Raw genomic sequence first — 22,471 nt, 5'->3', positions numbered from 1 at the left:
AAAAAAAAAAAGAAAGAAATTTGGGATTAAGCACAAACTACTGTGAACTCAAAATCTTAAGCCCTCCAGCCAACTGAATGGACCCCCCCATGGTCAATGGGACCCCAGAAATGCCGTAAAGCTGAGTTGATGGCCATGAGAAGGGAGTTTAGACATGCTCCAACATGCCCCTTTCTCTTCTTGGAGATATCCTTTGTGACTCATTAACAGGCCTAAGGCTATGCAAGATAAAGCTTAAACCACACCTGTAGGTCCTTAATTTATTTAACGGATCACTTGAGTTTAATTATATGTCCTGTGGCTTGTCTCTGATTAACAGACTTCCTTAACTTAAAACATTCTGAGCCTTGAAAGCTTCATTCCTTTAAACAATTACAAACCTATAACCTGTAATTCCCCACTTTGAAATGTCTTGCCTTTTCCAGCCAAACGAATGTATACCTTCCATGTATTGATTTATGACTTTATGTATAATTCCTGTCTCCCTGAAATGTATACAACCAAACTGTAACGCAATCATGGGGAGACCACTTGCTCAAGGCTCCTTGGGCATGGCTTTCTGGGCCATGGTTGCACACATTTGGTTCAGAATAAACATCTTTAAATTATTTCACAGAGCTTGGTTCTTTTCTGTTTATAGTAGGTACTTAATAATTTTTTTTTTCATTTTTATTTACCTCAACCACATTGGAATGCAAGGACTTAATAATTATTTAACTGACTGGATGACATTGTCAGAAATGCCCTGGTATCTAATCCAAGCTCAAATATCAAATGTGGTCAGGAACAATAAGATTTATAAGACCAGAAGCTCTGTCTATGGTTAGAGCTCATCTATTCCAAACACCTTTTCAGTAGGCCCATGGGAACCAATTTGAAACTCTTACTGAAAGAGAACTTAAACATCTCCTGAACAGCTGGTTCTTTTTAGTTTTCAATACCTCATTTGATTTAAATGAAATCTGATAACATAGTTTTACCTTAGAGCTTAATCAGAAGTTAACTTTGATGCTGATGTAACAGAGGGATTGGCCTGGAAAAAAAATGGCCAAAAGCTGTTTCCTGTCTTTTAAAACTTCCCCCACTCTTTTTGGAAAACTAAGGCCTGCATCCCTGCCTGGGGGCGGGGGAAAGGGGAGGGAAGGTTGGGAGGGCCGGGGAAATGTCTTTTGTTCTTTACATCAGAAAAGAAAGCTCAGCTGAATTGTCCATCTCAGGCTTCCTCTTAAGCAGAGATGAGATAATTAGAACGTTAATGACAATAGCCTAGAACTCCTCTCTTTAAAATCTCTGTATTTCTGCTTACGTTCCGTAAGTTTGGATTTTCAGAGGAGAGTCTGCCATTTTTCCTCCTTTGCCGGCAAGGTAATAAATTCTTTCCTTCTCAACCGCTTGCCCTTGTTCTGATGCGGCCCCGTGGACAAGTGCACGAGTAACAATTTAACTTAGGTAAGTGGCAAATACTGATTAATTTTGGGGAAACCAAAAGAGAAAAAAAAATTGTGCTTTTTAAAAAAAATTTTGATAGGAGCCATTTCAGAAAAATAAAGGACTACAACTTTTGCAGAGAGGGTCTACTTTCAGAAATGTTCCTTCAAACTTTAATTTGCATACCCATAACGTGGGGAAGTTGCTAAACAGATTTGACTAGGCAGGTTTGGGATGGGCCTGTGAGTCTGCAATTCTAACAGCTCCTAGGTGCTGCTGGCTCATAGACCATACTTTGCGTAGCAAAGGCATAAACTCCCAACCATCCTAGGTGACCTAATCCTCATTTTCAACTTTAATGATTTGATCCAATGGTGACTTGTTTTGCAACTAAAAGTTTCCAGGAAACATCAGTCCTGCTAATTTCTCTGGTTGTCAAATGGGGAAAAAGTGCAATTTAGCATTGCTGGTCCAGCCTCCACCTGCGTTGGCCCTAAGGCAGTTTTGGAGGATTACGTTATGCGGCAAATGTCCTGCGCGCTGGCACCACGGCTCACGTAGGCGGAGGGGTTGGGTGGAGGGGACCCCCGGGGATACCCAGCCGCAGCCCGGAGCCCCGCCCGGGAACTCGTGGGCCCGCCCTCCCGCGCGTGGCCGCCGATTGGCTGGGACGGCGCCGGGCGTGACGTCAGGCCCCGCCCCGCCGCCCTCCGGCCCCGCCCCGCGGGGTGGCCTGGCGGTTTGGTCTGGAGCAGCTGAAACCGGTTTGAGCGGAGCGTCTTACTGCTGCTCGGCGCCGCCGCGGGCCGCCTGGGGGAGCGCTGGCGAGGCGCGGACGGCGGGCAGCCGGCACCCGGCACCCGGCACCCGGCATCTCGGCCCGCGGCCCTCGCTCTCGGGCGCGGCGGCGAAGACAACGCGGACCCGCAGACCCGCGGACCCGGCAGGTGAGGCGGCCGGGCCGGGCCGGGCGGGCGCTGGTTGCGGAGGCCGCGGCGGCCGCTCGGGTGGCGGGCCGAGCTGTCAGGGCGGCCCCGGCCTGGGGTCGCGGCGGGCGGGCGGGCGGGCGGGGTTCCCGGGGCCGGGCGGGCACTGCCCGCAGGGGAAGTAGCGGCCGTGACGTTCGCTGCGGTAAGTCGGCGGGCAGGACGCATTATTTTACTTCTGTTTGCTGCGGCGATTCCGCTGGGCTGCGTTAGTTCCCTTCTGAAAAATATCTGGGGTGTCTTAGGTATGGCCAGAGTGAGTAGAGCGTAGGACCACCAGGAAGATACAAAGTAGTAAGTTAAGAAACAAAGAAACAAAAATGCAGGTGAAGTCCTCTGGGCACCCGGTCCACAGGGCATACTCCTCGCCCATCACCGCTCTCTGTGCCTAAGTAATTCATAGTTTTGACAACTGCTTATTTTCTGAAATTGTCCAGAGACGTAGTCTGGGGCATGTTTGTATGACTTATTCCGAGAAACCAAAGTGCCTTACTTTCCTAGGAAAAGGTTCCAGGAATAGTCATTAGTGCCCTCGATAAAATTTTAAGACTGCTGCCCCGTTGTCTCCAAAGCTGTACTTTTCCCAAAGCTCTTCAACTGCCTTGCTGACAGTTCGAGAAAGCCTCAAATCAAGTAAGTGTTGTATCAGCCCCCTCCCCAGCGTCCACTGCCTAATTGCGGAGGAAATCACGCCCGAGTTGTAGAGAATTCTTTCACCTTGAGGCAGCTGTTGAGTCTGTAGCACTAACACAGGAACTGAGCAAACCAGGCAGGATGTTTGGACCTGGTGTTTTCTTCATACTCTTCTGTCGCCCTCCTCCCGGTTTCTGCGCAGCTCCTTCAGACTACTCTACCTCTTCATGCTTCTCCTTCTTGCTTCATTTCTGACAGTTGTGACTTAAGAAATAAATACAAGCTATCAGTCTTTCCAAAATCCTTAATGCAGTGGATACAAATAACACAAGATAAAGCTAACAGAGGTAAAGCTGCACACGGTCCAATCCACTTCTGATTTAAGAACTAGGGAGAAGCAAGAACTAAAGAGAACCTGTATTCTAGATCAAATTTCAATGCGCAAAAATAAGGTGTAGGAAAGTTGGACTCAGAAATAGTGACCACAAAGTAAAAAAGTGGCAGAGTGGGTAAAATTTGATATGTACAAAAACTAAGTTGATGAATCAGATCTTTGTGTATAATTTAACCAGGAAAAATGTATGAAATATATATGTGAAAATAATATCAAGATAAAGTGAAATGGAAAACATTTGGGGAAATGTTACTGCATTGTTTAGAAAGTTGATCAAGGAAATAAGTTGGCTTCCAGAAATCTATTTCAGAAATGCTTTGTTAATAAAAATCTATTAATGTCTGCATACAGTTGATTAAAATATTGGCTTAAAGTATGCTGGAATCAGAACAGTGGGTCATAATGGTCTTCCACCAAGATGAGGAAAAACTAACTCAGGGAAATGTAGACATTTCATATATTTCTTTAGTATAGTTATGAGGATTAAAGGTTCTGGGGTCTAGAAAGAGCAAGGAGATTTGGGGCCGGGCGCGGTGGCTCACGCCTGTAATCCTAGCACTCTGGGAGGCCGAGGTGGGCGGATCGTTTGAGCTCAGGAGTTTGAGACCAGCCTGAGCAAGAGCAAGACCCCGTCTCTACTAAAAATAGAAAGAAATTATATGGACAGCTAAAAATATATCTAGAAAAAATTAGCCGGGCATGGTGGTGCATGCCTGTAGTCCCAGCTGCTCGGGAGGCTGAGGCAGGAGGATCCTTGAGCTCAGGAGTTTGAGGTTGCTGTGAGCTAGGCTGACACCACGGCACTCACTCTAGCCTGGGCAACAGAGTGAGACTCTGTCTCAAAAAAAAAAAAAAAAAAGAAAGAGCAAGGAGATTTGGAAACAGATTTTTTTCTGAAGGAAAATATAGATGTTCTTTTAGGGACGAAAAGCAAACTTTAAAAATATCTGACTTCAGTTTATCTCTAAGCTAGATGTTGCTGTACCTTGGTTTACTTAAATTCCCCTTCTGTTCCCCAATCTGGTAAATCAGGAAGGTCATGTGTTGGGAAAGTTTATTTGACAAAAAGTAAAATTTATTTTGCTGGGTAGTGCGAACTTTGAAATTTTTAAAATATAAATTAATTAAAATACCATATTTTGCTAAGTGTTTGAGTCTTTTAAAAGGGTTAAAATAGTGGTAAGTACTGCTTGAAATCTGAGCTGGGAATGCTATTTATTATTTATCTTCAAAAAGTACATTAAAAAACCCAAAAGCCTGTCTCAAGAGGTATAGTTTCTGTATATAAGTTATTTACAATATCATATTTTGCTAATTGTTTGAGTCTTTTTTAAAAGAGTTAAAATAGTGTTAAATAGTACTTGAAATCTCAGATGGGAATACTGTTTATTATTTATCCTCAAAAAGAACAAAATGGAGGTTATATTTTTAAAAAAACAAACAAAAAAACTTGTCTCAGGAACTATAGTCTCTGAGTGAGATAATAGGTGAGTTGGTTAAATTATCTATTTGATCAGCTCATGTGCATACGATGACTAGCATTTTTCCATCTTACTCTCCTTTTATGACTATCTAGAAGACCTCCCCCCTCCAAGTTGGGGTGTTTTTTGCATGTTTGGAAGAGGAAGAAGTATGGGTGGGTGTGCAAATTTTTTGGTCCACAACAGAACAGTTTTTTACTTTGTCACTGCTGTTTTGGTAGTGCCAAAATTTTGCACTTCAATCCTGCACCAAAATTTGGCCTCTGTCCATGATCAAGTAAATTGCCATTGGAGCAGCTCCTCAAGCTTTTATTTGGTATGGCAGTACATTTCTGGGGAGTGGAAATTGAACCAGATTGCTTGACTTTTGGCAATTCAAGTGGAAGATGATGCTTTGTTGACTGTGAGGAGGTTTTCTGGAAGGTGTTTTGTATATATAGTTTTTGTGTATATAGCTTTGTATAGTACATTTACTGCAGCTGTTTGCTGCCAAGGTACTATAGTCATTCTTATAAAAAACTTTAAGAGTGAAAGTCTCAATTTTAATAATAAGCTGATTTCCCTCCAGAGAGAATTTTGTACCAGCTGTTGATTTTAATGCATAGGAATAATTAACATCTAATTTCCCTTAAATTGGTTACAATAGTTATTTAAAATTGATCAACAAATAGCTGAGTACCAATTATGTAATCATGTAGATGAAATTGTCCTTAGTTGAGAACTATGGCAGTAAACACTGGGTGAAAGTATACATTGCAGGTTAATATTGAGGTTGATCATTTATTTAGCCCTTTTCCTGGATGATGGGTTTTTGCTGTCTCTTAAAATTAATTTGGTAACTTAAATGCCACGCTTTTTTGTTAGCTTTAAGGTTTCTTCTTGATATGATAATATATATCTTAAATGTAAGGTTGCAGTGCTTTAATGAACCATTTTATTTATTAAAAAAGAAAATACTTTGTACTGTGTTATACTCAGATTCATATCAGATGTCATGTTAAAAGGGAACTATTGAGATAGATAACAATAGGCTAATGAGGGAGTCACAACCTAGAGCTATTTTTAGGTTTGCAGCATTCTTTGGCAGTGCTAGAACTGGATGTATGTGCTTAAATAGATCGTGTTTACTCTTAGACGCAAAAAGTTAGAATAAGGTATCGTAGAAATTATTTTCGTCAAGGGCAGGTTTTCTCTGGTGCAGTGTCTTGGGTTTTCTAACCAAAATAGAGTTGCTAGGTATGGAATTCATCCAAGTGTGATATGACCCCATGGAGACCAGTGGTCTTGGGCTCTCTGCATGAAAAAAAATACACAGCATTTACATTTTATAATTGATGCGAGTATGATGATACATAGTTTATAGCTAACATTGAACTCAAACTCCTGGTTCTCATGACAGCTCTCTGTAGATATTATAGATAAGGTTTCTCAACCTCAGCCCTATTGATGTTTGGAGCTGGCCAATTATTCCTGGAGGGCCGTTTTCATTGCATGGTGTTTAGCAGCACTCCTTGCCCTTTTGCCCACTAGATGCCAGGAGCATCACTCCCAAGTGATAACGAAAAATGCCTTTAGACATTACCCACTATCCCCTGGAGGGCGAAATTGCCTTCCCTGAGAACTGCTGGGATAGATCTACTCACCTTGACTTGGCAGTGTGTTTAACTGTGGGTAGCAGTGTTCGTTAAATGACCATTGCAGAGTTATGAATGTGTTCAGGAGGAGGGGAAAGGGAGCAAAGGAGAAATAGAAGAATGAATAATTATGAGAGGTACTTTGTTTTATAAAGTAGTAATATGTAAGTGCAAATAAAATTTAAGTTGGTAAATTAATGGAAATGATGCAGAATAAAGACATGATTGGAATTCTTTTAGGAACATTGATGGATTGGTGTACAAAAGCAGGGGTGTTGGAGAATTTATATAGAATATGATGTGTCCTTGTGTGGAGTATGTGTTCTTTCTCGATTTAAATTATTTAACTATCTTGAGGTATATTATGTCTGTATTTGTGTATATATTTTTTTCTAAACCTATTTTCTGTCTTCCCTTGTGTACTTACGTTAGAGAATGGTAAACAGATTAGCCTCAGAAAGCTAGAGAAGAAATGAAAAAATTAGCTAGAAGGAAAATGCAAATAAGCCGTAAGGGACCTCAAAGTAATTCCAAGCCAGGGATGTGAGGAAGGATATTTTAATTGATATAAAATGTATTATTGGAAAGAGATTTAAAAGCCTAAATAAGGGTAGGAGATTTAGGGTTTTGAATGAAGTTGATAACTTTAGAAAGAAAGACATGGATGTAAGATCAATTAAATAGAATCAATAAGATTTGGTAATAGATTGTAGAGCTGAGACACTAAATTTGACCCTGTAGAACTTGAGTAATGGTGGTTCCATGGTTAATAAAGAGAAAATCTGGAAAGTTCTTTGTGGGGGAAAAGGTTTTATTTTAGTAATTAGTTACATGTGTCTTAGAAGCAGATTCTCAAACTTGTTGCAGAACATAACTAGTTTCAGTGGGTAGTACTTAAGTTCTTTGGTTTCCTTGTTATTAAAGTTCGTACTTTGTTATTAAAGTAAAAGTCCTCTTGAGTTGAGCTTTTTCCTCTCTCTACTTGTTTTTTTTCTTTGTCCACCATAATGAGCGCCTGGTCAGGAAAAGATAGGTTGAATTCAGAACAGCTGCTTATCAGAAGAGAAAGCATTAATATGTGGCAAGAGTAAGAAGGTTTGTACACTTTTTGTTTTGCAGCACATATTTCAGATCTATAAATTCTTTCAAAGTAGGTTTGTAACATCAAGCCTGAAAACTTGCTAGATACTTCCCAGGTAATTCATTTAGTTTATACATAAGGACTCTGAAATGAATTTTTTGCTCATAGTTGAGATTCATTTTCATTTTTTACTTGTTTCTATTTTTCCTTTTTCCCCACTCATCAAAATTAGTTATTTTTGTAAAAACAACCCCAGCATAAAGCTGAAAAGATATTAAATATTGCTTTTGAAAATATAAACATAGCTCTTGTTTTAGCTTGTTTCTTGATAGTATTTTCATGTACTATAAATGACAGCTTTTTTTTTTCTTCCTAGCACAACATCCTAAAATAAATCCATCAGAATGACGCCTTCTCAGGTTACCTTTGAAATAAGAGGAACTCTTTTACCAGGTATTGTAAAGTTTGACTTTAAAACAATGTCTTAAAGTAAGTGAATATTTTTCTTATCTGGATTATCTTAAATATAGTGTTACTATAAGAGTGGGCCTGGTTTTTAGATGAAAACATCTTTAGGTCTTGGCTGATATTAGAAATGTACTTGGAGCATGGTAAACTCAACAACAAAAAACCTCCTCAAATAGTAAGTGTCTTATTTTCGTGTTTTCTAAGAAGCTGTGAATTTAATTTTGCACAGTACAAAGATGGTTGGGCTATGATTTTTAAGTAGCATGAAAATGAGGGAAATTTTGCTAGGGCAGGAAATTGATGAAATATTTGGCTGAGATAACTTTGTTCTTGTGAATGTCTATTTTTTGTTATCTAAAAAAGCACTGTGAAACAATTTTAGTGTAAGCATGTCAAAACAGTATCGCACCTGGGTTTTGTACCTCCCTATCTTATATACTCTGGCTATATTGGCCTTTCTTTCAGTTCTTCAAATCTGCTATATTCCTTTCTTCTTTATTCCTCTTTTGGGACTTTCTCAAATTATGTTTCCTCTGTCTAGATCTGTGACACCCCTCCCCCCACAATCCCACATTACCCTAGGTTAAGGCCCCTGTGAAATTTTCTCAGGGTTCCAGCACTATTTTGTAGCGCCTTTAAGAGATTTTATGGAATTATTTGAGTAATTTTGTTTATAGACAGATTATAAACTCTATGAAAACATGGCCTTGTCTTGTTTATGCTGAAGTCTTGCACCTAGCACAGTCCCTGGCTCAGAGCAAGAGTATAGTATCTATGTATTCAAAGAATGAATGAATGACTCACTTTACATCTAACATCTTTGTTCTAGCACTCATTTCAGCAGTTGGCAGAGTGTGTGTGTGTGTGTCTAAGTTCAGATCCTTAACCAAGGTCGTCTGGTACAGCTGCACCTCTGGGCAGAATTCTCCAGATTGAAAATTGCTAGTCAGCTGATGGACTGGCTCCATCAAGTGCTCACCTCTGGTCTAGCATGTGTCCTCCTCTGTGGAGAGAAGACTGTAGAACTATGTCGTAACCTTTTAGGGAGTTGCAGGCAGGAAGTTAAAGCTAGAAAGAAGGAGCTGGCCATGTCGGGCAAATGGACTGACCACAGAATTAGCTATAGAAGGGTCAGCATGGTGAGGGGGACACTTATTCTCAGGGATTAGAGGGAAGAAGAGAATGGTGGACTTGGATGTAGAGGACTCTGTAGATGGGGATGAGGTGGTAGAGGGACAGCAAGAGGATATTGGGGAGACTCCCCACCTCAACACCTCCATCACCTTGATTTCCTCACTGCATGGGAGGAAGGGTTCACTGCTGAATGTGGAGACAGTGGGGAGTGCAGAGAGGAGTGAAATTGGAGGGAACAAGTGAAAAGAATATGTGGAGTTACTGTTTGCAGATTCCTTTAGTTAGCATTCAAGCCTTTATAATCTTTTATAAATGAGGGCCAATTAAAGAAAGAGGCCTGTTTGTTCTAGTGAAAAGTTTCCTTTTTCTCAGAAGCCATAATCCCTGGAAATCAGCAGCAGAAGAAATAACACTGCAGGAGGGAAGTGGTAAAATGCAGGAGCCACCTATAGGACAAAAGTGAACCACTCACTGATTTGCCCAAGTTTCATTTTTTCCATTTGGGCCCTATGTTCTTTTCAGAGCATAAAGTAGCCTGCTGTTTTGGGTGGGGATGAGAAATAACTGACTCCATGAAAAAGTTTTTCTTTGTTTTGTTTTGTTTTTTTTAAGACAGAGTCTCACTCTGTTGCCCCAGGCTAGAGTGCCATGTTGTCAGCCTAGCTCACAGCAACCTCAAACTCCTGGGCTCAAGCAATCCTCCTGCCTCAGCCTCCCGAGTAGCTGGGACTACAGGCATGCGCCACCATGCCTGGCTAATTTTTTCTATATATTTTTAGTTGTCCAGCTAATTTCTTTCTATATATATATATATATATATATATATATATTTTTTTTTTTTTTTTTTAGTAGAGACGGGGTCTCGCTCTTGCTCAGGCTGCATGAAAAAGTTTTAATTAGACTGTCCTTTGTGAAAGAACTGTGATGGCCCAAATCAGTGATTTTGTGGTAATCTCTACAGTGGGAGCCAGGAGCCATAACATATGTTACATATACGCATGGCAACCAACATAATGATCTTGGGAATGAATATTTGTGCCTTATATTTAGCTCCATTGTTTACTCCCCCTGCCTTTTTTTTTTTTTTAAATCAGGGAAAGTAGTGATACCTAAGTTTATTGCAAAAAAAAAAAAAAAAAAGATCTGGTTACTTTCATGGATTGGTGGATATTTTGACATGAAATCCTTAACCATGCTGTGTTTCACACACATGTAATTCTAGTCCTGAAAACTGAATGACTATCACACTTGGAATTTTACAGTCCAGGCTTACAAAGTGCTCATGCAGGTGGCCAAAGCTTACTACGGTTCTAGTCTTCCTAGAGCAGTGCCTCAAGGTTGGAAGCCCAGTTGTTTTCAGAATGTGGAGGAGTTTCTCTTGAACCGAATCAGCATTTGGACTCATTATATTTTTTTAATGAATTTTAATTATATTTATTCACAATGTGTTGATATATGTCAAAGACTTAGGCATACTTGTATCCAAGAATTTGTAGACTTCTGCTAAATATGCAAGATTTAGCAAGTAGAGATGAAAGTTTTATGTTGGCTTTTAAAAAGCCTTTTATTTTATTTTTGAGACAGGGTCTCTGTCACCCAAACTGGAGTGCAGTGGCACAATCATAGAGGTCACCGCAGCTTGGCACTCTTGGACTCAAGCCATCTTCCTGCCTCAGCCTCCCAAGTAGCTAGGACTATAGGCATGCACTACCACTTCTGGCTCATTTTTTGTAGAGATAAGATTTTGCTGTGTTGCCCAGGCTGGTCTTGAATTCCTGAGCTCAGGTGATCCTCTCACTTCAGTGGCCCAAAGTCCTGGGATTATAGGTGTGAGCTAGCACGCCTGGCCAACTTTTAAGTCTTTTGATGAAAAGTGTTCAGAAGAAATGATAGTCATTATTTCTGTAATAAGTACTAGTAATAGATTTTTCACTATATAAGTCTTTGTTTTGTGGGGTTTTTAATTTCATTATTTCTGTCCTATTAGTAGTGTTCTTGACCTTTAGCTTGTTAATAGTTCCTCAAAGATACTGATTAATATTTCTCTAGTATACTTAATACGCACTTAGTATTTGCCCCTTTAAGTTGGAAGCTGCCATGAAGGTGGGGACTGTGGTTTGATCACTTTGTATTCTTGGGTGCTTGTTACTGGCTTAATAAGTAGTTGAACAGATGAAGGAAAGTGCATTCCTATGCCTTCCCCTCTTCTGAAGAGGTGAGTCAGGTTAATGTGCAGGTGGTAGTGTGGTACCTGGGCCCAAACCCATGCCTCTAGTGAGGCTCTTTCATCTGCTAAAGGAGATTCCACATCTGGTTGAGCTAACTAGTGCAACTGACTGCTCTTTTCTTGCTCCCTAAAACTAAAATCTGAAGCTTTCTTATTTATCCTTCTGTAACTGATTGTTTTGTTTCTTTAGGAGAAGTTTTTGCAATATGTGGAAGCTGTGATGCTTTGGGAAACTGGAGTCCTCAAAATGCTGTGTCTCTTCTTCCAGAGAACGAGACAGGTGAAAGGTAGGCATGGAAATGTCAGGTTACAGAATAACTGCAACATTCAGATTATAAATGTAGGGGCTTCTAAGATACCTTGGTGGTTTTCTTCTTTTAGATTTAATTTTTGTCAAAGTTACCACATTTGTATAGTTGAAAGAGTGAAATTGTTTTGCAAAGTTTGTGTGAAAAAATAGGTTCCTCTGTTCCGTAATCTCTGCCTCTCAACCACTTGATTCTTGACTGGTTATTTAGGTACTTACCACAATATTTCTAAATAACTGGGCTTATATTGCTTTCTTATTTTTTAAAAAAACTTTTAGGCATTATCTTTTGGCTTCTACGTATATATTGATAATAAATCTAATTCTGTTTTTGCCTATAAAATTATTTTCCTGAGAAGTATATGGTATTAAAAGGGGCAGAGAGTGGAATGCATACTTAGATATCTTAGCTAATGTAAAGAAATGTATCCCTAGCAGCTTAACTTAGTCTGGGTGCAGTGGACTGGGGAAAGGAAGACGGTGCCGGTGGCCCTTCTGCAGTGAACTGTCTCTCACATGCTAGTTATTCCCTTCAAGTGGCTATTTTTTCCCTTGATTTGCAGATCAGCCATTCCTGGCTGAAGTGAAACCTCATATCTTTCTGAACTTGTCCCTAAAACACACCTCTATCTGTCTTAAGTTGATTTTAGCCAACTTGGTCAAAGCAATGTGAACAGAATGAGATAACATTTTAACTACTTAACTTTAAAGGACCAGTGCGTTATAAATTGATGTGCACTGAAGTAGAATTGATTCATATATAACAGATAGTGTTTCATAGGGAGAAAGGAAGCAGATGATATGAGAGAATGTGTTTGCCTTTAGACAACATTCTTATGTTAGAATTGTTTCTTTCGGATTTCAGTGTACCATACATCTAGGTCCTCTGTGCTCCTCTTTCATAGTCTCTTAAACTTTCCCTCCCCAGCTCTCCATACCTGTAGGCTCATGGCAGCTAGAGCTCTGTTGGAATTTTTTTTCTACTTACAGATAATTTGAACATCATAGTATTGTTTCCCAGTAATGCCAAAGATGTGGGTCACTTGTGGTTTTATTTGGTCTCCTCGTTAAGATTTTATGGTATTTTGGGAGAGGATACGAGGGCAATTCAAAATCAGGCAGCCACACTGAACCATCTCACTGCCCTTCTTTCCTGAGTTTTCTTGAATTTTATCAGATTATGTTCAGTCTTCACTGAGCCATTGTGCTTTATTCTTAATTTTGCTGCATTTGCTTAGAGAAGTGACGTAAAAATACTCATTGCTTTGTCTTTAGTGTGTGTATGTGGTGTTTTTTTTTTTCCCCCAAGAGATGAGGTCTTGCTCTGTCTCCCAGGCTAGAGTATAGTGACTCAACCATAGTTCACTGTAACCTCCAACTCCTGGGCTCAAGCAGTCCTCCCACCTCAGCCTCCTGAATAGCGAAGACTATAGGCGCATGCCACCTCAGCTAATTTGTTTTGTAGAGACAGTATCTTGCTCTTTTGCCCAGGTTGGTCTTGAATACCTAGCCTCAAGTGATCTCAGCCTCCCAAAGTGCTGGGATTACGGGCATGAGCCACCACTCCTGGCCATTTTAGTGGTTTTTAACCAGGAGTACACATTAGAATCATGTGGAAGGACTTGGGGGAAAAAAAAAAAAGCCTAGATCCTACTCCTGGAGATTGAGAAATAGTGGACGAGAGGGGGGCCAAGCACATTTCTCAACTCTTTTTTTTTTTTTTTTTTTTTTTGAAACAGGGTCTCACTCTGTTTCCCTGGGTGAGTGCTGTGGCATCAGCCTAGCTCACAGCAACCTCAAACTCCTGGGCTCAAGTGATCCTCCTGCCTCAACGCACAGCTAATTTTTTCTATTTTTTAGTAAAGATAGGGTCCTGCTCTTGCTCAGCTGGTCCTAACTCCTGAGCTCAGGCTGCCCTCCCACCTCAGCCTCCCACAGTGGTAGGATTACAAGCGAGCCACCATGCCCAGCCAGTTTTCAACTCCTACCACTAATTCTACTACACATATCTGGGGTTAGTTTCACATACTCTGGCTGTTTTGTGGATGAAATAGTACTGGAAATTTGTCTTTTTTTTTGTAGCAGAGATGGCAGATTTCTACTCTTGAGTTTGTACAGTTTGCCTGGAGACCTGTGTTAAAAGTAGGGACACATGTGCCAAGTATTTGCTATCCTTGCTTTACAATGGTGATTTGTAACCAGTCATATACATCTGAATGCCCTGTAAAGTTTTATCAATTTACGTAGGACCAGGCACCACCCCAAACCTGTGTAATCAGGATCTCGAAGGGTGGAGCCAGGGCATATGTATTTTATTACTACCAGATTCACCTGATTGTTCAAGCTGGGATCATGGGTGACAGTTGGTTGTGGATACAGGCACACTTTGGAGGTGTGTGGGTTTAGTTGCAGACTACTGCACTAAAGCAAATATTGCAATAAAGTGAGTCATATGAGGGTTTTTTTGTTTCCTGATGCATATTAAAGTTATGTAGTCTGTTTGGTGCAGTAGCAGTATGTCTAAAAAATATATATACCTTAATTAAAAATATTTTATTGCTAAAAAAGACAGTCATGTGAGCCTTCAGTGAGTTGTAATCTTTTTTGTTGATGGAGGGTCTTGCTTCGATGTTGATGGCTGCTGACTGATCAGGGCGGTGGTTGCTGAAGGTTGGGGTGGCTGTGGCAGTTTTTAAAAGTAAGATGACAATGAAGTTTGCCACATTGACTCTTCCTTTCATGAAAGATTCTCTGTAGCCTTTAATCACCGATGAAAAAGTGTGAAATACTGTGAGAATCACCAAAATGTGACACAGATAAGAAGTGAGCACATGCTGTTGGAAAAATGGCATCAAGGGACTTGCTCAACACAGGGTTGCCACAAACCTTCAATTTGTAAAAAACAATATCTGCAAAGTATAATAAAGTGAAGTGCAATAAAACGAGGTATGCCTGCGTTTTGTTAGGAGCCAGGATTGCATCAGAGTGAGGATAATGCCCTAAAACTTGTCATGGTGGAGCCAGGTGGAGAGCAGTGTTAGCCATCTGGCATCGTGGAAGATTATTTGGGGTTGCCATTTATTCACTGAACTACCTGCTGAATTAATGTTTGGGTAATGGTCTATGACGGTGGTTCTCAAACTTAAGTGTTCATGAGAGTCACCTGGAGGCTTGTTAAAATACAAATTTCTGGGCCCTCACCCCCAGAGTTTCTAATTCAGTAGGTTTGAGCAGGGCCTGATAATTTTCATTTCTAAGAAGCTCCCAGCTGATACTGATGGTCCTGGGACTACACTTTGGATATAATTGGTTTATGATCTGAAGTTAAAAATCAGTTACAATTAAGAATTGTAGTGAATTCACGTTGAGGCAGCCGTTGAGTCAAAGCTTTAGTTTCTGGCCGGGCGCGGTGGCTCACGCCTGTAATCCTAGCACTCTGGGAGGCCGAGGTGGGCGGATCGTTTGAGCTCAGGAGTTCGAGACCAGCCTGAGCAAGAGCGAGACCCCACCTCTACTAAAAAATAGAAAGAAATTATATGGACAGCTAAAAATATATATAGAAAAAATTAGCCGGGCATGGTGGCGCATGCCTGTAGTCCCAGCTACTCAGGAGGCTGAGACAGGAGGATCGCTTGAGCTCAGGAGTTTGAGGTTGCTGTGAGCTAGGCTGATGCCACGGCACTCAACTCTAGCCTGGGCAACAGAGTGAGACTCTGTCTCAAAAAAAAAAAAAAAAAAAAGCTTTAGTTTCTGTTAGAATAGTGTAGTTCAGAGGAAGACATGAAGCTGAAACAAGATACAGGTACTGATTGTTTGGCTAGGGGAATAACCAGAGCCTGGGCGGGACAGTTAGAACAAGGGACAGTACGGAACGTGAATTAATTTACCAGTGTGCATCACTCACTTGTGACGCAAAGGCCTTGGGCCCAAAGCCTTTTAGCAGCCGTGTAACATCCGTAGCTAAGTGGAATGTCAGAAGATCCTGACTCTGGCTTCCAACTTTGCACTACTTGGGTTTTCTGTTTGGAATACTTTGGCTCTTTGTATGGCTGGTTCCTTCTCATCATTTAGGTCTCAGCTCAGATATTCTTCCTCATCCAAGTCTTCCTTCCAAAAGGCTACTCCAAAATTTCTGTTGTGTCTTGTTTGGTTGTTTGTCTATCCACACACACAGCAAAGGAAGCTCCTTGAAGATGGGTCTTTTTCTGCACTATTTATTTCTGCAGAGTGAGCCTGGAGTAAAATTTTGTGTAGGAAAATAAATGAGTGGTGTTGATCACAGATTTTATTTAAAGGGTTTTGTGAATTAAGAGGTCTTTATGCATTGTAGTTTGATATTGATGCTGTTGCTGTTATTTTTTTCTTCACAGCATGCTGTGGAAAGCAACCATTGTACTCAGTAGAGGAGTATCAGTTCAGTATCGCTACTTCAAAGGGTACTTTTTAGAACCAAAGGTATGTTTTCTTTATCTAGTTTCCAATTTCTTTAGCACTTCTTTCAAAAGCAATTAAGTTTGAAAACATTAGTAGTAAAATGAGTCTGGTCAAATAAAGATTAGAACTCTTGATTAATAAAATTTTAGTACCAAAAACAAGGAAAATAGCCACTTCGGAGGCAGGTGATATCTGCCATGGAATTTTAAAAAGACATAGTAAGTATGTTCTGCAATATTCTTATCGTGAAATTAATTTTAATAAATGTTCTCTATACCTATGCATTTTCTATAATTTGTAAACTAGTAACCCATTGCAGAGGTTTTTCTTTTTGTTTTTTAATCCTAATGTGAGGTGAATACATTTAGAGAAATACATAGCCAGCTTTGAGTAATTTCCTTTTTAAAAATTATTTTGCAGCAGCCATCTCTTAGTAGCTGCATGAAATCCAAAACTGAGTGATTCCTTTTAGATTTTTCTAAAGATTGTATTGATAGGCCAGGATCTTTTCTGAAGGCCTTTGGAATATCTGTTAATTCTAAATCTGCCTGTTCACAATAATTCATTATTTTGGGATTGTTTTCATATTTAGAAAAGACAAGTCAATTCTTTTTCTTTCATTCTAAAGATACTTATTTGCTGAAAGGATTCTTTTCCTTCAGATTTTTACCTTTGGCACCCTGGGGTTGCATGTGAATAAGGGTTTAGGGCAGGAGTCTAGGAAAAAACATGGATTACAACTTTTTAAAGAATGTATTTCCTTTGGGGTCATTGAATACTTTTGTGACATGTGAAAAATGCAAGCAGCCACTGTTACCTCATTTTCTTAGCCACCATTATTTAAAGAAAAAAAAAAAGGAAAGAAAACTGACAAACCCACTTTAGCTGTCTTTTGCACCTATTACGTTTCTTATTCTGAGAATATTTTGTGAATATTCAGTGATTGAACTTAAATTACATTATGGTTGATCATTGTGTTGGCTTTTCTTGACAATAGTCTCACTTTAACAACTTAAGAAAGGGGCATCTATCATTTATTTGGCATCGAGGTTATATGTACATCATGACAGAGTTCTTCAATATAAATTAAACTGTTATGTGTAGATACATAGGTCATAGCTCATGCCATTGGAAGTTTATCTGAGGATCCTGGTATATGAAATTTAGCTTTGTAACCTGTGAAATCAACTAAATTTTTACTTAGCAAGGGGGATTTGGACAAGAAAGATCATATTGAGTCCTTTGGGTATAGTTTTCTAAAGTAAGACTATTGTCAACACAGGTCAAATTAAGCCAACCTATAGTATTTTTCCTCTTCAATGAAAATGTAACCATAAGCACAAAATCAGCCCAAAATGCCTTTTGAAAAAAAATTGGCAAGAAGTCTGCTTAGCAGTAAAAAACAAGTTTTTCCGCTTGTAATACTTGCAAAAGTTTACAGTATATGTTGGTGAGTGTGTTTCTTTAAGTAGGTGCTCTGTATCGCGTACACATGTACCGTGTGATGCAGGGGCTGCCATGGTAAGTATGTTTTAAGAATAAATAGCTACATAAAATCCCATGCATATGGCTACAGTTTTTTTTTCCCACATGCCAGCTTAAAGTGACACTTCTATTAAAAGTTGGTGGCGCTTTTTAAATGAAATATTTGTAATATTATGCAAATATTATGAAACTTTGTTTCAGTTATCTATTGTCAAATGGTAGAAGTAATGTACAGGGGACCTTAAATTGTGAAATGATGTAAATTATTGGAATACGTATGTTAATGAATATAAAGAATGATAGGAAAGCATTTAAAAGCTGAAATGGGAGATAAGATTAATTTTACTGGGTCAAAAGTTTTAAGAGGTAGTCTACTCAGGCAGTTTTACCTAAGCTAAAAGTCTCCTAATATTTGGACAAGCCACTTAACCTTTAGGCTTCAGCTTCCTCATCTATAAAATGAAGGGTTTGAACTATAGACTTCTTAGATCCCTTTCATTGCTAAAATTTTATTGAGCAAATAAAATTTTACCATTTATATTTTTCTATTCCATGCTTTGCTTTTTCTGGCATATTCCTTTTAGTTTAAAAGTTGCAAAGAGTTCTGAAATCCTTTTTCTCAATTTTTCACTGCTGTTCTCTTACACTTTACAAATTGGAATAAGATATTAATGTGTCAAAATTTTAAAATAGTTTTACAGATGTCAAAACAAAATATTTAAACACAGCACACAAAGGTAGTGTATTACTGAAATGAAAACATTGGTATGAGTCTGCACATAGTACGTTGATTTCATATCTTCACCAAGATCCTTTTTGAATTAACATGTAATTTACACGTTTTTGCATGTGACTCTTTCCTGGTGACTAGAATTAGGGATCTTTCCTCATAGTGAAATGTTAGCCAGTTTTTAAATTTTATCATATGAAATATTTCCTTCATTTTTGTGAAAATAGATCTTTATTTTTCAGTAACATACTGGTGTTTTTAACTTTTATAGGTGCTAACAGTCATAATTAGATTCATTACAAACTTTCTTGTTTAGGTCTTAATCTCCCTTGATTTTTGTTTAAATCCTTTAACAAAAGAATCAACCATCTGTGATAGGCATATAATTATTCATTTTCAGAATAGGTTGTCATTTTCTTCAGTGGTGTCTTAGTATAGTAGAATTATCCTCTGGATGGTAAATACTCCCAGCTGTTGAGCTATGAACTTTCACAGAGATGTCTGTTTGCCTAGCTTCCTTTGCTTTTTACTCATGCCTAGGTGACCATTTTTCTTACTGGTCTTACTAAAAATAAGTCTAAAAATTTTAGATAACTATGGGTCTGGCCTCTGTGTGGCCTCATGGATAAAAATTCCTCAGATCCCCCTTTACATTCAGGTTGTTTTCAAAATTGTGGAAAGAAAACAATCAGTAAAAAATTTAAAGTTCATGATATATGCAAGCAGTAATATTCCATAACTGATAATTTTGCTTGGTGGTTTATTAAAAATAAAACCCCACACTCCATGTTGGGTAGTCTTTTGTTTATTTCTCTCAGTTCTTGATGTAGCTGAGTGATGTCAATAGTTGCTTAAGAAAGCAGTCATTAAGACTTTTTCATGTGGAAACGTTGATTTTTTTTAAAATATTTTTATTAGGCCGGGTGCGGTGGCTCACGCCTGTAATCCTAGCACTCTGGGAGGCCGAGGCGGGTGGATTTCTCAAGGTCAGGAGTTCAAGACCAGCCTGAGCAAGAGCGAGACCCCGTCTCTACTAAAAATAGAAAGAAATTATCTGGACAACTAAAATATATATAGAAAAAATTAGTCGGGCATGGTGGCGCATGCCTGTAGTCCCAGCTACTCGGGAGGCTGAGGCGGTAGGATCGCTTGAGCCCAGGAGTTTGAGGTTGCTGTGAGCTAGGCTGACGCCACGGCACTCACTCTAGCCCGGGCAACAAAGCGAGACTCTGTCTCAAAAAAACAAACAAACAAAAAAAAACATTTATTAATATGCATGTTTGAAAACATTTCTTCAATCATCTGATTTTATATGTGCTAAATTGTTCAATAACTCTTCCAATACTATTAATGGAATATTGTCTTAGACTGATACTGTTACTCTTTTCTCCAAAGATCCACCTTCTACTTTACTCAAAAAGGCTTAAAATTATGGCAGCCTTTTGCATAGTGGAACTGTTCTTTTTCTAAGATCTTGAAAAATGAGCTTTTATGGTTAATGTATTAGAAAGAATTGCATGTTTTGGAGTCATCACTGAGATTTTGAACTTTCTAACGCTCTGTTCTTAAATTTTTTTAAGAACTTATATAAAGCTAAACTTTAAGATTACCTTCTAAAGTTTAATAAAGTAGTCATAACAATTTTGGAAATTGTATTTTAAAACTAGGTTCTTTTTCTCTATATCACTTTATGTATCAATCAACATGGATTTGTAATGTGAATGCTAATAGATGTAAATTATCTTTAGAACTGTCCTTTTGGACTGCTCCTCAAATACTCTATTCAAGTCCAGATTGTTTTATGCTGTGGATAGTGGATTTGTTACTAAAGTAGATGAGAGTGGAGATGTTAAAATTGCTACTAAAAGGGCCAGGTGCGATGGCTCATGGCCTGTAATCCCAGCCCTCTGGGAGGCTGAGACAGGAGGAATGCTTAAGGTCAGGAGTTGGAGGTTGCTGTGAGCTATGATGACATCACTGCACTCTAGCCTGGGTGAGAGAGTGAGACCCTGTCACAAAAAAGCAAAACAAAATAAAATTGCTACTAAAATATGTTCCCTATCACATTTAATCCACAGGACTATTCCTATATGATTAAGTACTGCACTTAATACTTTGTAAAGTTCCCCTGACATCTGAATTAAAACAAAATAAACCCTCTCCCTTTCCTTACCCCTTTTTTATCCCTGTTGACATTTAATCTTATATTCGTGCCACCCTTTTCAACTCACCTTTGATTAGTAACTTTTATAAGGATATAGGTCCATACCACCTTTCCTGAAGTTTCTTTTAGTGGTGGTGGAGCAGGGAGGACAGTCAGAGGACTTGGGAGGGTTGGAGGAAAGGCATGGTTAGTTCTTCCTGACTGCTTATCATTGCTAAGAAGCATTATTCCTATTTTTAATGTATACATTTGTATCTTTTGAGGGTTAGAAAGTTTGATGCTTAAACACATTTTAAAAATGTGTCAGGAAAAAAGTTGTAAAAATGCTGCACGTGTAGGATCAAATAAATGTATCTTTTTCGTATATTGGATATGAAATTCATATATTAAGATGAACAGTTTCAAATTACATTTTTGAATAAAAATTTTACTCAGACTACATAATGAACCCTTTATAGCAGGGAGGTATTCAGCTTGAGAAAAAGCATTCATTTAATATCCCAGGATTAATGATTTGAATGAATATCTAATGCTGTTTTAGTTTTTAAACTTCAAAAGTTTGCAAATTAAAAGAATTTAACCTGGTTATTTAAGTAACAGAACTATCTCTTTTGCATTATCAGTTAATTTGTTATGTATTATTTGGCACATTTATTATAATCAGTGTTAAAATCCTGTAAAACGTATAGAAGAGTATTTAGTGCTATCTAAAGATACATACTATATAGAAAAGTTTTATTTTCCAGGCTTTTAAAGAATATGTGTAATATATGCCTGGAAAGAGGCTCAAAGATTATATATGAAAATGTTGATAGTGATTATCCCTAAATGGTGTGGTAATAGATGATTTTTGTATTTTCTTTTTGATTCTCTGTATTTAATTAGATTTCTTCAGCAATTATGTAAAAAAGAAAAAAAAAATTAAAGTACCCCGTAAGGTTACAGCTTGAAAATTTGGTTCTAGTCTATGGCCACACCACCCTGAATGTGCCTCATCTCCTCTGAAAATTTGCTTCTGAAATGTGTATTTAAGGGTTTTATTTTGGGCACATAATTTGAATTAGTGATTTTTTTTTTTTAATAATTGAAGGAAAATTAAGACACTTTTAAACTTCAGTCTTTTAGATATACTCAGGTAATCTTTGGTGGTTCATTGCTTAAAAATTGCTCTATGTTGTCAACAGCATATAGAGCTTTGTTTTCTTTTTTAGTAAGGGGACTTGATAACAGACATTATGAGTAATTGCTACACTGTATGAGTTTATAAACTCATAAGGTATAAGAATGAAACGGGATGTTAGTTTCCCTTTTGTCACACTTGTTCTTCAAATTTACCCATCCATGTGTCCTTTCTTTTAGGGTTTCTATGCCCTTTAGGAGTAGTGGTTACTATGATATGAGAATTCTGATATTCTTCTTATTTTCCATTTAAATTATTCTTAAAATAAGAACTTTATTCTTGTTAGCTCCCTGTGATAATTGATCTGGAAGTACTTGTACCTACTATTTCTACTATTTTAGATTTGGTTTTTTTAAAGCACTTGGAGACTTACTTAAACAGAGTAGGAGGTGGATGCTTTATCTAGGAATACCTCATTGACTGTATATTTGGTGTTTAACTTAGGACAGAATTAATATCAGTTAAAATTAAAATTTCTTTGAAAAACATTGAGTAATTGTGGGCAGATTTAAGAATGGGTTTAAAACAGTTTTGTGTGCCAGTTATCTCATTTTTCTTTGTTTACTGCCTCACTCTTAATTTTCTTCCAGCATTTCATCATGTTTTGTGACCTGGTACATTCTGATTTTTGGCATATAATATTGATAATTACCAAGATGAATCTCTTGGTCTCATATTTAGCATAAGACTTAGGACACAAACATC

At 38.4% G+C, this 22,471-nt stretch overlaps 1 protein-coding gene across 3 annotated transcripts in view; it reads left to right on the top strand.

Moving 5' to 3' along the window:
- Positions 1–2,225: 2,225 nt before the first annotated feature.
- Positions 2,226–22,471, top strand: part of GPCPD1 (glycerophosphocholine phosphodiesterase 1) — a 51,441-nt gene continuing 31,195 nt past the window's right edge. The window contains exons 1-4 of one of the 3 annotated variants that reach the window (XM_069495521.1): positions 2,226–2,375; positions 8,014–8,090; positions 11,657–11,753; positions 16,144–16,228. In XM_069495521.1, the coding sequence (XP_069351622.1) occupies positions 8,042–8,090; positions 11,657–11,753; positions 16,144–16,228 (231 nt within the window). In that variant the 5' untranslated portion in view covers positions 2,226–2,375; positions 8,014–8,041. Of the gene's footprint in view, positions 2,376–8,013; positions 8,091–11,656; positions 11,754–16,143; positions 16,229–17,717; positions 17,729–22,471 lie in introns of those variants that run through there. The other 2 variants (XM_069495522.1, XM_069495523.1) reach the window with 2 other exon arrangements.

This window comes from Eulemur rufifrons, chromosome 20 (genome assembly GCF_041146395.1).
Source record: "Eulemur rufifrons isolate Redbay chromosome 20, OSU_ERuf_1, whole genome shotgun sequence".
Taxonomy (NCBI): domain Eukaryota; kingdom Metazoa; phylum Chordata; class Mammalia; order Primates; family Lemuridae; genus Eulemur; species Eulemur rufifrons.
Note: the sequence above shows the minus strand (reverse complement) of the source record. Positions and strands in the feature narration are given on the sequence as shown.